Source organism: Staurois parvus, unplaced genomic scaffold (genome assembly GCF_062004578.1).
Source record: "Staurois parvus isolate SC_StPar_1 unplaced genomic scaffold, SC_StPar_1.0 ptg000719l, whole genome shotgun sequence".
Classification (NCBI taxonomy): Eukaryota; Metazoa; Chordata; class Amphibia; order Anura; family Ranidae; genus Staurois; species Staurois parvus.
The window spans coordinates 7,868,919-7,884,201 of NW_028318515.1; the positions used below are offsets into that span (position 1 = coordinate 7,868,919).

The 15,283-nt window shown below is 42.9% G+C and overlaps 1 protein-coding gene across 3 annotated transcripts in view; it reads left to right on the forward strand.

Annotated features, from left to right (window-relative positions):
• GLT1D1 (glycosyltransferase 1 domain containing 1) overlaps positions 1–15,283 on the forward strand; it is a 190,066-nt gene that overhangs the window by 118,569 nt on the left and 56,214 nt on the right. For all 3 annotated transcript variants that reach the window (XM_089653721.1, XM_089653722.1, XM_089653720.1), the window contains one exon: positions 6,177–6,275. In XM_089653721.1, coding sequence (XP_089509847.1) covers positions 6,177–6,275 — 99 coding nt within the window. The remainder of the gene's footprint in view (positions 1–6,176; positions 6,276–15,283) is intronic.

The following is a 15,283-nucleotide window of genomic DNA, read 5'->3' on the forward strand; positions in this document are numbered from 1 at the left end:
AGACCTGAAAATGTATGCATATGCTATAATTCAGTAGTCAGAGGTATATTCCGATTTTGAGCTTGTTTAGAATGAAGAATAGAGAACAGACATACATAAGTAAAGAATGGGTGGCAGTTTAGGTGACATTATCTGCTTTTCCATGGTCTGACTGTACACTGCATATGTTCATTATTGGCTTAGCCTGTAGTTATTACTTTTTCAGATAGCATATAGTATCACAAAGCAAAAGTAATGATCCTTGTTTGTCCTTGGTTTCTGCACTTTGCTTATCTTCATTGCTATATTTAAGCAAATCAGCCTGCTGTTAGTGTTGGGCTATTCACTGCTTGTAACCTGCATTATCAGCAGCAATTATCACATACTCCAAGCTTGAAGAACCTTGCTGCGCTAAATGCAATTTTTATTCTACATTTTTTTTATATTGACTACATTTCACTATTATTTTTACTTTGAACATTATTTTCTTTTGAATGTTTCTCCTTTAATTTAAAAAAAATAAAATAATCTGTTTAAAGGTCATATAATATTAGTTGCCATGGAGACACATCCAAAAAATGCAGTAAGGGACTGTTCAGAAATAGAGATTTGATTGAGCACTGCCTTCCTGCTGCCAGGTGGAAGTATGCTAGATGATACCACACTAGGTGGTAATACCTTCAGTCTCTTCTAAATGTCAGATGCTTTACACTGATACTGAAATATCAATAAGTCCAACAGCTCTTTCAGCCGCTCAGTCCACTTTGCTGAATCCAGCCCGTAAGATCCTTGTACTGGTATAATTAGCAGTATGTTACTGCTGTAGCATCTGCTGGTGATTTTAGAGTCCAGCAGGGAACCTAAATCAGTGTGCAGGGCATCAAAGTATGGTACATTTCCAAAGCTAAAATAGGAGTGGGACATTAGTCATCTCCAGTCTAACAGGTTCTCAACTAAAAGACATCATCTGTTGCAATGGGGACACCAAATATCTGTTAGAAAGATGTTAATCACATATGAAGAGTTGCTTAGCAAAGCTTTCATCACACTTTCTGGGTATTTTTTCACATTATAGGCATAGACTGCCTTTAGGGTAGATTTATCATTACTGAATGATATTTCCTTTCCTAAAGCACCATGTATCATAAACACCTGCCATATTTTATATCACATAAACTGAAACTTATTCTAATTTTTTGCTTTGTATTTCAGTGCTGCTGATCTTTTCTGGCCTATTTCAACCACTTTCTGTACATATGCACTTGATCAAAGTACAGCATTGCTGTAAACCGGCTTCCTGATAATGACAACAGAGGATCGCACATGCCCAGTGTCAGCACTATCAGAGCATGTGACAAGGAGGTGACAACGTAGGAGCTCAATTAAAAGCCAGTGGTCATCACCATAACTGAAGTGCCCAGTGGGTCACCGGGTATTTTTAAAAAGAGCTGCCTATTTATCAAAATTAGGAAACAACTTTAATGCGTACGTTAACATGTTAAAGTTTATGTGAGATTCAGCCTGGGTTCAAATATGTGCGGTGCAGTATATCACATATGATTCGCACAGGAACCGCACTGCATTCCTGTACAAATCACATGCAATTTGTGTGCGGTGTGATTGGAGCCATACATTTTGTATGGCTCTATTCGGACCGCACGCACACCAAAAACATGCAGGACCCTTTTTTGGTTCCAAACTAGAATTGGATTGCATAGGTATTCACACCTATGCGATCCGATTCTGCACATAGCACCGCTTTCGGGGTGTTATTAACTTAACATACACGCTCGCAGCGGTTCGCATTAATAGGGTGCGAATCTGTTACGGTGTGGAATTCGCACTGAAAATGCTGCGAATTCCGCACTGCATCAGTGTGAACCAGGGCTCAGTGATTAAGTTTAGATCTTCTTAAGTCTTCCTCTTAAGTTGCATTATTTCATGCTGAGATTAAATGTGAACTCCGAATCATAATACATATTCATTGATAAAATGTGTTTATTACACAGAGCTAGTTCCTGAAATCTCTTGTGCACAGAAGATATCAGGCTGTGGGTTTAAAGGCCAAGACTTTGAGCTAATCAGGCTGCACTCTATTCCTTAGTACTTTCACTCAAACATGTTTTCAGGCATTGCTTCCCTACAGCAGAGAATGGATCAGGAAGAATTATTGTGGGGATGCACTTTCATTGTCTATCCAGCAGGGAGGTGACCAAGCTGTACAGTGAGGTTGGTCTTCCAGCATGCAGAGGGGCCAAGGTGTGTGAGTCACAAGAGTGCAGATATTTTGGCAGGTATAATAGTTTACTTGATTTCTATCACTGGAGCCTGTAATCATGCAGCCCTAGGCACCCAAAGCTCACTACTAGGATCACCTACTTTATACCATGAATTTCTTTATTTTACTGCTCCTAAAAGGCTTAGAATACTATAACAAGGTGCCAATATCTATACAGAAAAAAAATTGCTTCTTTGCTTCAGCCCCTTATAGGCACAAGCCTTCTGTGCCCTATCCTTTAACCACTTCCCACCCATAGAACGTCCCTATACATCCTTGGTTTTAGTGGCTATACCGGGCCATGGCTGTATGTCCCCGGTATCAATCTTTTCAGTCGGCAATTCTGAATAATGTAAAAGCAATCCAAGAGGCTAAATAGCCATTGAATCTGTGTTACATGCGGCAGAAAGGGGGGTCTCCCACTGCCTTCCCGGCCTCTCATGTTCCACTTGGGAGCCCGGAACTGAAGCTGGTCTCGGTTTGATCAGATGCTTTTAAAGGCAGAGGAGAGATCTAATAGACCCCAGATATCTCAGTAAAAACCTGCCACTGCCTATGCTATCACAAGGGATGAAGAGCAATAGAAGTGATTAAAAAAAAAAGCTCACACAAAGGCAAACACATATGTAGGTCACGTATGCATACTGTAGGTAAACAGTGTTTGCACCACACATGAGGTATCACTATGAACAATAGCAAGAGCAGTAATTCTAGCACCAGACCTCCTGTGTAACTCTAAACTGGTGACCTATAAAGGCTTTTAAAGCATCTCCTATGGAGATTTTTAAGTACCATAGTTTGTCACCATTCCATGGGTGTAGGCAACTTTACAATGACATGTTGAGTATCTGTTTACTTAGCATAGCATCTTCTTTTATATTTTGCCAAAAATGTGGTATTATATTGTGAGTTTTTGCATTAAAATTCATTATAGTGTATTTTATCCAAAACAATTTGCATTTTTTAAAACCTCTGCAAAAGTACAGTGTGACATAAAAAATTGCAACACCAACCATTTTATTCTCCAGGGTCTCTGCTTAAAAACATACAGTATAATGCTTGTGGATTCCAAGTAGTTTTCTAGCAAAAAAAGCTGATTTTTACATAAAGGAGAAAAATGTTAGAGTTGGCCAGTAGGCAAATGGTTGCCCACATCCCCGACGCCCTATAGTAGAAATACTGCTACAGGGCGACACGGGTTTGCAAAATCACGTATGTATATGTGATTTTGTATTTCCCGGTAGGGAGCACGTGCCGCCATTCGCGGTGGTCAATCACTGGGTCCCAGCTGGTGATTACCCGCCAGCGCCAGGTGATTTCCGAGGATCTCCGATGGGAGAGGAGGGCTGCTTTGTTTACTAAAAGTCCTCCTCCCTGTTGGCTCAGGCACACTGCTCTGGATGGCTGTGCACAGCACAGCCACCCAGAGCAGTGTGCTTACAGTGAAGCACCAACACACCGCCCCCCAGTAAAATACTCCCAGCACACAGTTAACCCTTTGGTCACCCCTCATGTTAACCCCTTTCTGCCCAGTGTCATTAGTACAGTGTCAGTTTCCCCCAGTACCAAGTCAGTTCCCCTCAGTGTCAGAATGCCCGCCGCAGTTCCGCTATAAGTCGCTGATCGCCGCCATTAATTAAGTCAAAAATATTGTTTTTTTTCTCAAAATTGTTGGTCTTTTTTTTTTTAATAGCACAAAAAATAAAAAACACAAATGTAATCAAATACCACCTCAATTCGTGGGGAAAAAAAAGTAAATTTAATTTGGGTGCAGCATTGCATGACCGCGCAATTGTCAGTTAAAGTAACGCAGCGCCATAACGCAAAAAATGGCCTGGTCAGGAAAGGGGGTACATCCTCTGAAGGGCAAGTGGTTAAACTTTGTAGGTGTTTATCAAACAGCAATTACAATAAAGCTAAAACCTAGGCAGTCTATGTAAATCAAATCACTAAAATGTCATATAATCTTTTGATGTGTGTAGCCCTCTTTTGGGGGGGGGGTTTCTTGCCAAAAATGATATTACACCTAAACCTGTAGGTAATTAAGAGAACCAGAACCTTGGTTTGATAATAAAGTTGGCAGTCCCTCCATCCAGGACAGGGCCTCTGAGCAGAGGGGATTCCCTTCCTGGGAAATTAATCAATAACATATTTAGAGCAGAAGAACTACTGCTACCATCGTATACCATTAACCATAAGTATAGAGATGCATACTAGTACGGGAATAATACAAGATTTATATAATAAAAGATTAGTAGTAGTACATACATCCACTAAACAAACTGGTATAATCCGCAAAGGACCCAACAAGAGTCCTGTACACATATACACGGGTATATATAGTTAATTATAAGGATACCTCCAGATGAATGTTGCAGCAAAATCCAGGTGCAGGGGCCCCTTGATGCTGAAGATTTAATAATCTCGGTTTCTGGTCTGGATTCAGCAACAGCCTTTAAATAGATGTGTCCCAGCTTCTGCCTTTTTACTTTCTCCCTCTGGGATGTCTAACCGAGCCACACAGGGACAGAAAGTGATGTATATAAATAACTCGGACATTAAATAGCAGAGACGCCTACAAATATAGACAGTAGAGTACAGATGATCTCTGCACGTTTTAGTGCTAATTTCAATCTTTTTAAGTCTACACCTTTCATTAAATTAATATCTAGCGATCCAGCCACGAAGGTCCTTGTTCACGTACTACTTGTAATAGGGTGATAACAATATATGCATTTTTCTTGCATTTTCACCCTGTCAGGCTGCTGATGAAGATTACAAGTGTTTGTCTCCACACATATTACAGAGGACATTATGCTGTTGTCGTCAACAGGAAACCAACATGATCAATACTATGCAGCCATCACTTGAGTGCTATGTATAGAAAATGGCTGCAAAGAGGCTTCAGGAGAACTACAGCACCAAGATGGAACAAATAATGAAACAAATATGAAAACAAATATTTTGTTTAAAAATAAAAATGGCAGTTTCATACACAGTGCTTTAGAAAACTAAATGCCATTCAAGCAGAGCCACACGAGAAGATAGATCGTAATGGTGGAGGTGGCTCTGAGTGTCTCTTCTACCATAAAATGTCTTCCCATGCTGGCTAGAAATATTTAGCAAAATATACTGATAGCTGTACATTTGCAACTAAGCTCTGGTTCACACCAGTGTGTGGCTATGAAATCACCCTACTTCAGAGCGATTTCAAAGCTGCAGATTGGTGCGATTTGCACCTCTGCTTTCATTGCAGCTTGCAACTTTATTTAACAGATGTCTAGGCAAGTCCCATTGAAATTGGAAAAAAGTAGTGCAGGAACCTTTTTTAAAGTCGCTGCAACATGAGTTGCGGTGATCTGAACTGTTTCATTGCCAGCAATGGGGTGTGACCTGTCATGGCATCTGGAACGGTCAAATCGCACCGGTGTGAACTTGGGCTTAGTGTATGATTCCAGCATCTTGCAGATGCTGACAGTAGGTGTAGGGACTAAGAAACTCTTGTATGCGTGTAAAGAAGGTATGTCTTACTAGCGCAACCAGCCAAGATGGGCGAAGACTATGGACCAAGAATAAAACCAAGAGAAGGCAAACATTGTATTGCTGGACGAGAGCATTTTGCTAGCTAAGCATGCCATAATGTGGAAACATACTGTGCATACTTGTACATCATTGCAAGTTTAGTTTCATTTTTATTTTACATCTCCTTTAATGTCATGGCAATGATTTACTTTTGTCATTTTGATGAGAAATCTCATATTCTCACATGTAGGAAGCATTTGCAAATGGAAAGTGACATATGCAAATGTTGTTACTTCAACTTCATTTCATATACACAAAACACAGAAAAACTATCTGTTTGCAAATTAGTGAGTATTGAAGTGTAGCTCTCAATGGCTTCTGTTTTCTTTTTTCCCAGGCTATGGATCTTGAGATTCCAGTACTGGCAAGGGATATTCCAGGAAACAGTGCAATAATAAAACATGAAGATACAGGTTTACTTTTTTCAACCCCCAAGGTAAAGTAGATATTGACTTGTACTTGGCAACAATACTACACCTATAAAAATGACACTTGGTAACCTATTAAGGTAGGAAATTTTGTTTGCTATTCTAGCGTCCCTTTTGTATCAGAGCAGAGACAGATTTCAATATAAGTAATCTGCCTATCTCTTGGCTCATAGGTCATAAGGCTTAAAGAGCACCAGTCATAATTTGGCATATGTAAAAATCTGAATTCACAGTTTTTTTTTTAAAATGCAACCTCTGCTAGTCATGTATCGCTATATACAGTGCCTTGAAAAAGTATTCATACCCCTATTAAATTTTCTACATTTTGTCATGTTACAACCAAGAACGTAAATATATTTTATTGGGATTTTATGTGATACACAACACAAAGTGGCACATAATTGTTAAGTGGAAGGAAAATTATAAATGGTTTTTAAAATTCTTTACAAATAAAAATCTGAAAAGTGTGGAATGCATTTGTATTCAGCCCCCCGAGCCAATACTTTGTAGGACCACAGTTTGCTGCAATTACAGCTGCAAGTTTTTTGGGGTATGTCGCTACAAGCTTTGCAAATCTAGAGAGTGAGGTTTTTGCCAATTCTTCTTTGCAAAATAACTCAGCCTCTGTCAGATTGGATGGAGAGCATCTTGCCACAGATTCTCAATTGGATTTATGTCTGGACTTTGATTGGGCCATTCTAACACGTGAATATGCTTTGATCTAAACCATTCCATTATATCTGTGGCTGTATGTTTAGGCTCGTTGTCCTGCTGGAAGGTGAACCTCCTCCCCAGTTTCAAGTCTTTTGCAGACTCTAACAGGTTTTCCTCTAAGATTGCCCCGCATTTTGCTCCATCCATCTTCCCATCAACTCTGACCAGCTTCCCTGTCCCTGCTGAAGAAAAGCATTCCCACAACAAGATGCTACCACCACCATGTTTCACGATGGGGATGGTGTGTTCAGGGTGATGTGCATTGTTAGTTTTCTAGCGCAAATAGTGTTTTGCTTTTAGGCCAAAATGTTAAATTTTGGTCTCATCTGACCAGAGCACCTTCTTCCACATGATTGCTGTGTCCCCCACATGGCTTCTTATGGTTTCTTTCAACAATGGCTTTTTTCTTGCCACTCTTCTATAAAGGCCAGATTTGTGAAGTGCACGACTAATAGTTTTCCTGTGGACAGATTCTCCCACTTGAGCTGTGGATCTCTGCATCTCCTCCAGAGTTACCATGGGCCTCTTGGTTTCTTCTCTGATTAATGCTCCCCTTTCCTGGCTTGTCAGTTTAGGTGGACAACCATGTCTTGGTAGGTTTGCAGTTGTGCCATTCTCTCCATTTTCGAACGATGAATTGAACAGTGCTCCATGAGATGTTGAAAGCTTGAAATATTTTTTTATAACCTAACCCTGCTTTAAAATTTTCCCTGACCTGTCTGGTGTGTTTCTTGGCCTTCATGATGCTGTTTGTTCACTAATGTTCTCTAACAAACCTTTGAGGGATTCACATAATAGCTGTATTTTATACTGAGATTAAATTACACACAGGTGTACTTTATTTACTTTACTTATTAGGTAACTTCTGAAGGCAATTGGTTCCACTAGATTTTAGTTAGGGGTATCAGAGTAAAGAGGGTGGAATACAAATGCACGCCACACTTTTCAGATATTTATTTGTAATAAATTTTGAAAACCATTTAGCATTTTCCTTTTACTTCACAATTATGTGCCACTTTGTGTTGGTCTATTACATAAAATCCCAATAAAATACATTTACATTTTTGGTTGTAATATGACAAAATGTGGAAAATTTCAAGGGGTATGAATACTTTTTCAAGGCATTGTAAACTGATTGCTAAAATATAAATGGTTTGACAAATCTAATCATAGACCACACCCACACCACTCACAATGTTACCTGAAACAAGCAGAGTTTTTCGCCCTCAATAAAAGCTTTTGTATCTCGTGCATTAACTATCACAGCAGAGGGACGTTGAGTAAAAAGTGTTTCAAAATTAGGAAAAAGTTAGCAAGCCTGTCACTTTTTTTAACCTTGCTAATCTTGCAGGGTTGATTCATTGCCTTATGTATCCTTGTGATCATTTCCACAAAGATTGAAAGTAAAAAAATAAAAGAAAATTTTGAGTTGTCTCCGGAACAGGAATACAGGGTAAATACTACAGTGAGTGCATTTGTTGTGATGACAACTGATTAAAAAAGGATTTTGTTTTTCACTTTAGAGACATTTCCTCTCACCTCCTGCTTTGTCTGTGGATTAGGAAGTAAAGGAAAATCCACCAAATGGGACACAAATGGCAATAGAAAACCTGTGGGTTTTACTATTCCCTATTCAGGTTTTGGCTGTACATTTACTTTAAAGCATATCTAAATCCAAAAGCAAATGTTTATTGTATCACAGCTTACCAATTCTTTAATGTGGTGGTTGCAATACTTTCCTTATTAATTTTACAATAGTTTTTAATAAGATTTTTCCAGTTACAAGCAGTACAAAAGACAAATGTCATGTTATCACAAAAGATCTTGAATAGCACAAAAGAACACCTGGGTTAACAAACAGCAGACATACCCAAGAAACTTGTGCGAAAACAATTGGGTAATTTAGGCAAAAAATTCCCAGCATTAAATCCACCAGGTATAGGAGAGTCAGTAGTCATAGCCCCATAAATCACACAGAAAGGGTATCAAGGAAAACATGACAGACGTTGTAGAACGAGTAAAGAGTAGGTTCAACTAGCCCCAGAAATTGGGGAAATAAAAAGGGACAGTAAAAAGTAAGAAAAAGAAGTAAATAGGAACAAGGAGAGAAGAGGGTCAAGTTGGGAAGTATCAAGGCATGGAAATGTATTGAATCCATGGGTCCCATGTTCTATCAAATTTGTCCATATTGTTGTGTAGAATCCAGGTGAGTCTGTCGTTAACCATGATCCAATTCAATTTATTCTTAACATATGCAAGCGGAATAATTGATCTATTCCAGTGTTTAGCAATAGTGATTCTTGCTGCTAACAGCATATAGGTGAGCAATTTAAGGGATTTTTTTGGCACTGTACTTGGAAATTTATGAAAGAGGGCCGTCTCCAGGGCCCTGCGAACATTCACCCCCATCACTGTGTAAGGTTTAACATGCAGATCCAAAATCTGTTTGCTACCGGGCACCACCACCAGATGTGAAATATAGAACCCATCTGCCCGCAGCGCCAAAAACACATAGTGAAGCAGATGGGTGCATCTTCGCAATCCAGGTCAGAACCAGATACCATTTCAATAATGTTTTCTAATTTGCCTCAATTAGGTGGTATTGATGGAGACAATGCTAAGGCTGTATCTTGCCAATCGGGTAGATCATAGCTAACATTCAAGTCCCATTCCCATTGATCCATATAGGGAAGTTTACAGCTCGAATCAGTAAGAAGGGCATAAACTGTAGAAATACGGCCTCTAGAGAGATTATTATTCTGACAGGAAAATTCAAAATTGGCAAGAGTGGGTGGTCCATCTAGTAAAAAAGTTGTCGAGCGAATGAAGGAGACGATTTGTGTAATTTTAAAGATTTCTATGGGAGACATCTGCAATTTTTCTTTAAAATGTTGGAGAGGGTAAATTTGACCACCCCAGAGGTAATCTCCTATCCGTAGTAACCCTTTGTTGATCCACCATTGGAATGGAGCCGGAACCATGCCAGGTACAAATTCAGGGTTACAAAAGATAGGGGCTAAAGGTGTGTGTGAGGAAGCCAGGGATTGCGATAACGTACCCTATCCCAGACTGTCAATGAAAAAGATAAAGTGGGACATAATGTAAGAGGGCGAGGTTGATTAGGGAGCCAGAGTAAGGAGCCAATCGCTATAGGGTGGCAGGAAAGAGCTTCAATAGAAACCCAGAGGGGAGTAGATACTTTAGCTGTACTATAGGTCAACTACGCTATTTGGGCGGCTTGGAAGGTTAGGGAGGCCAATCCCACCGTGCAATTTTAAAGCGTATAATGTCTTCTGGTTCATCCAAGGCCATTTATTGTTCCAAACAAAACTAAGTAGTTTCCTTTTTTAATGTTTTTTTTTTCTTTCATCCGTTGATCTGGCCAATAAGCCTGTTATTTTTCAACTTCCTTTAGAAGACCGAGCTGTCCAGCAAAAGTAGCGGACAGGGTTGAGACAAACCACTTACCACTGACAAGGGTGCTTACAATGGTCAGCTTTTATCCATTTATGTAATACCTTTATCTCAAAAAGAAAAAAAAACTTACAGTAACTCAGTGTTTCTCATACATTTCATTTACCCTTTAAAATTATGTACATCTCAAGGCACCCCATTTTAAAATGTAATGAAACTGAAGTAATAGTTTTACATATCACTGCAGCATCTCCACATGTAGGACACCCAACATTAGAGGTGATTTATTTTACAAAATAAACACACTTTTGCACACTGGTATTGACTAGCATTCCATTGTTCCTCTTCTCCTTCAGTTTCTCCCCCTAATCAGGCTAACGTGACCTCAGAGAGTCAGTGGATGTATAAACGAGGATGCCTGACATCCTCCTTATCAGCCTCTGTTGTTATTGGTTGTTAGGAAACCAGAAGCTGTGCCCAAGGTTGCAATAAAAACTTTGACTTTGTGTAACAAAAAGGACAAGCTTGACCCATTGACGGCTTGTTGACAATTTTTAGGCATTTTGCTAAGGCACCCCTAAATAACCCAGAAGGCACAGGGTGCAACGACACCCAGGCGCTGAATCAGTAGAAGTGCCAATATTTATTTAACATATAAAATTCAAACTTACACTTAGGCGAAGGAAGAGCAGCAATGAGGTGGATGGGAGTCATCCACAGCACGGCATCAGGGACCTGCAGGGAACAATGAGCCTGGTGGTAGAGAGCCAGACCCGCCAAAGACCAACCTTCCTCAAACGCTCAGCGCTACGACTGATGCTGGGCGGGCAGTCGTGTTTCAGGTCCTTGTTTACATTTACAGACTCATTGCTGTTTAAAGCTCCACTTGATTGCCTCCTTCCCCCATCCACTGCCATATTTGACACCTTTTAGGGGGAAAGGGGGGAACGGATACCTGGTTTTGACAGGTACCCGCTCCCACTTCCGGCTCAGTTCGCTGCAGCAAAGTGAGCCGGAAGTTCGGCCCCCCTCTTTCCTCCTGGGAACCTTCACGGGTCCCAGAAGACTGCCGAACCATTCGGTATGCGCAGCGTGACTTGCGCATGTGCAGTGGGCACCTGGCTGTGAAGCCGCAAGCTGTCACAGCCTGGTGCCCACAGTTGAGATGCCGGTGCCGGGGAGAGAAGAGACGTGCGGGTGAGCACAAACTCTGGACTCTGGGACAGGTAAGTGTGTGTTTATTAAAAGTCAGCAGCTACAGTTTTTGTAATAAACACAAAAACAGCTCAATCTCTGCTTTAAGATGCATGTGTAAATTTTAACCACAAGCCTACAGGGCACTTATACCCCCTTCCTGCCCAGGCCAATTTCCAGCTTTCAGTGCTGTCACAATTTGAATGACAATTGTACGGTCATGCAACACTGAACCCATATGAAATTTTTATCATTTTGTGATGGATAGAGCTTTATTTTGGGGGTATTTAATCAACTCTGGTTTTTTTATTTTTTCTGAAACAAACCAAAAACCACTGAAAATTTGGAAAAAAAAAAGTTTTGTCTTAATTTTTGTTATAAAGTTTTGTAAACAAGTGATTTGTCTCCTTCACTGATATGCGCTAATGAGGCTGAACTGATAGGCTGCACTGATGGACACTGATAGGTGGCACTGATGGGCACTGCGTGGAGGCACTGGTAGGTGGCACTAATGGGCATTGACAGGCATCACTGATGGGCACTGAAAGGCAGCACTGATATATGGCACTGATAGGCAGCACTTACTGGCAGTATTAGGTGGTACTGACTGGCACGGTTAGGCGGCACTGAGGGGCACTGATAGGCGGCACTGATGCGCACTGGTAGGTGGCACTGACTGGCACTGATTGGCAGCACTGATAGGTGGCACTGATTGGCATTGATAGGTGGCACTGACAGCCACTGATGGGTGACACTGAAAGGCAGCTCAGATGGGCACTGATATGTGGCATTGATGTGCACTGATATGTGGCATTGATGTGACACTGATGGACAGTGACAGGTGGCACTGCTGGGGCTACACTGATCATCAGGGCACACTGATCATCAATGCCCTGATGATCAGTGTAGATGCCCCCTCCGTGGAATGCTGATTACCGGCTCTCCTTTCCTCTCGAGCTGACAGCTGATCACATGACCGTGCCGATATCTTCGGCTCTTTCTGTGGATTGGTGATCCGCAGTGTCCGAGAGACACAGCACACCGCTGATCGCTGCGCTTCGGGAGCCGTGCATGCGCGGTGAGAATGGGAGGATGTCATATGACGTCCTCCCAGAACGAGAGAACCACCTTGCGTCCGCCATATTACTATATGGCGGGCGGGAGGTGGTTAACAATGTTTTCCATATCTATCCTGACTGTCTGACATACAGAGGTCAGAAGCAAAAAAAAAACACCTGTGTGCACAGGATTCTAAAGGAAAGTTCACTTTCAGAACATGTTACATGTTCAGCAGCTCAACCCCCTCTGTCTTTGACAGTGGGCCAGGGATCTTCTCCTCACACCCACTGTCACAATCTAAAAAGAACATGGCCGTGTGGGGCTTTGCCCAGACAGCTGCTGTTAGGAATGGACTGGCCAGCAATGGTGGGACTCACCTGCCTTTTGATCTGCAGTACCAGGGCTGGCCAGCGGGTGCTCCCAGCAATCAGAGACTCAACCTTTCAGCCAGCTAACACCTGGAACTGATGATACTGGTGTATTTAAGGGATGGCCAGACTTGCAGACTCTGCCTTGGTGTTGTGTTTGTCCTGGGCCCTGTATCTGTCCTGCATCCTGTTTCTGTTCCTTTGCTGACTTCTCCTGCTCTGATCCTGGCTTGTGACCCTGACCATCCCTCTGTCTGACCCTCTGTACTACGCTGCTTGCTACCTGTTCTGATCCCTGGCTTGTGACCCGGACCATCCCTCTGCCTGACCCTCTGTACTATGCTGCTTGCTACCTGCTGAACCTGGCCTGTGACCCCGACCATTCTCCGCTTGCTCCCCCTGTACCTACCTGCCCAATTGATATTGACCCGGCCTGCCTGACGACGCTTGCTTGTATATACTGTTATCTGTGGGTGGTTTGGTTTGTTTGCACCGTATTATGTTTTAGTATTGCACTGCGTTTATGTTTGTACTGTTAGTGTTAATAAATTATATTGTTTATAACATATCTGAGGTCTGCGTTTCCCTGCTTCAGTCACACACCTCTGGTCATACCTGGGAGCCCTGACATTACACCAAGGCCAATCCTGACCAGAAGTGGCTGCACAGGGAAGCCATCTTGGCTTGTTGATGGGAAGGATGGATCTTGAGGAGGTTGAGTATTTATATCTGCTAGTGTTTGATGACAGGGAGTATGCTTATCAGACTCTGAAGGAGTATACCCGGGATGAATTGCTAGAATGTATACGGCTCGCTCATGTTCTAGTAGATCAGGGCACAGAGTTCTCTGAGGTGCAGCCATTGATTGAGGTTTGTGCAGAGTTGGTTTCATCTGGTTCCCCCGAATGCAGGGATGAATTTTTGCCACCATTTAGTGCAGACCAGGTAGAGTCCCTGGTGTGGTTATTAGAGGATGATGTGGGTTACTTTCTGGAGCGTTATTCCACATGTTCACCACAGACACTAAGAGATTGTATAAACGCAGTGCAGTCATTGGTCAGACAGGCTTTGTGTAAGCTCAGCTTTGTTCAACCCATACTGCAGACATGGACAGACTTGTTGCACCCAGCCTCAGTCAGCTTACAAAGACCCAGTCCTGCTTCTAACTCTACTCCTGTATTCCCACCAGCTCCTCCAGTTACAGCCCAGTATACTTGGCTATCTACCGCATGTCAGTCCCCTGTTCCCACTCGCTGCACCTATCCTGCCTTTAACCCTGTAAAAAAGCCCTCTGTAGCAACCGCTCCCTCTCCTGTTCCATCCTCCAGTTCTTCTCTGTCTCCAGCTGCTCCATTCGTTTGCAGACCTGCGTTTACTTGCAGTGCTCCCGTAGTTAAAACCAGAAAAAAGCGAAAATTCTTTCCAACCAATACCATCCTGCCAGTATCCAAACCGGTGAGCCTGCCTTCCGTGGTTCAGACTGATGCCTGTACGCAGCCTGATGCCTCTACTCGGCCTGAAGCCTCTACTCGGCCTGAAGCCTCTACTCGGCCTGATGCCTCTACGCGGCCTGAAGCCTCTACTCGGCCTGATGCCTCTACTCGGCCTGATGCCTCTACTCGGCCTGAAGCCTCTACTCGGCCTAATGCCTCTACCCAGCATGATGAACTGATCCAGCCTGACGATCCTATTAGGCCAGTTGACTCGATGCCCGCTGTTGATCCAGATGATCCGGTGCCCGCTGTCATGCCAATTGACTCAGAACCCGCTGTCGTACCTGGTGACTCGGTGCCCACTGCCTTGCCAGATGACGCGGTGCCCGTTGGCAAGCCAAATGACCTGATGCCTGGTGACCTAGTGTCCGCTGTCATACCTGATGACCCGATGCCCGCTGTCGAGCCAGACAATCCGGTACCTGATGACCCGGTGCCCACTGTCGTGCCTGTTGACTCGGAGACCACTGCCTTGCCAGATGACGCGGTGCCCGCTGTCGAGCCAAATGACCTGATGCCTGGTGACCCGATGCCCGCTGTCCAGCCAGACGATTCAATGTCTGCCCCGGTGCCCGCGGTCATGCCAGTTGACTCGGAGACCACTGCCTTGCCAGATGACGCGGTGCCCGCTGTCGAGCCAAATGACCTGATGCCTGGTGACCCGATGCCCGCTGTCCAGCCAGACGATTCAATGTCTGCCCCGGTGCCCGCGGTCATGCCAGTTGACTCGGAGCCCACTGCCTTGCCAGATGACGCGGTGCTCGCTGTCGAGCC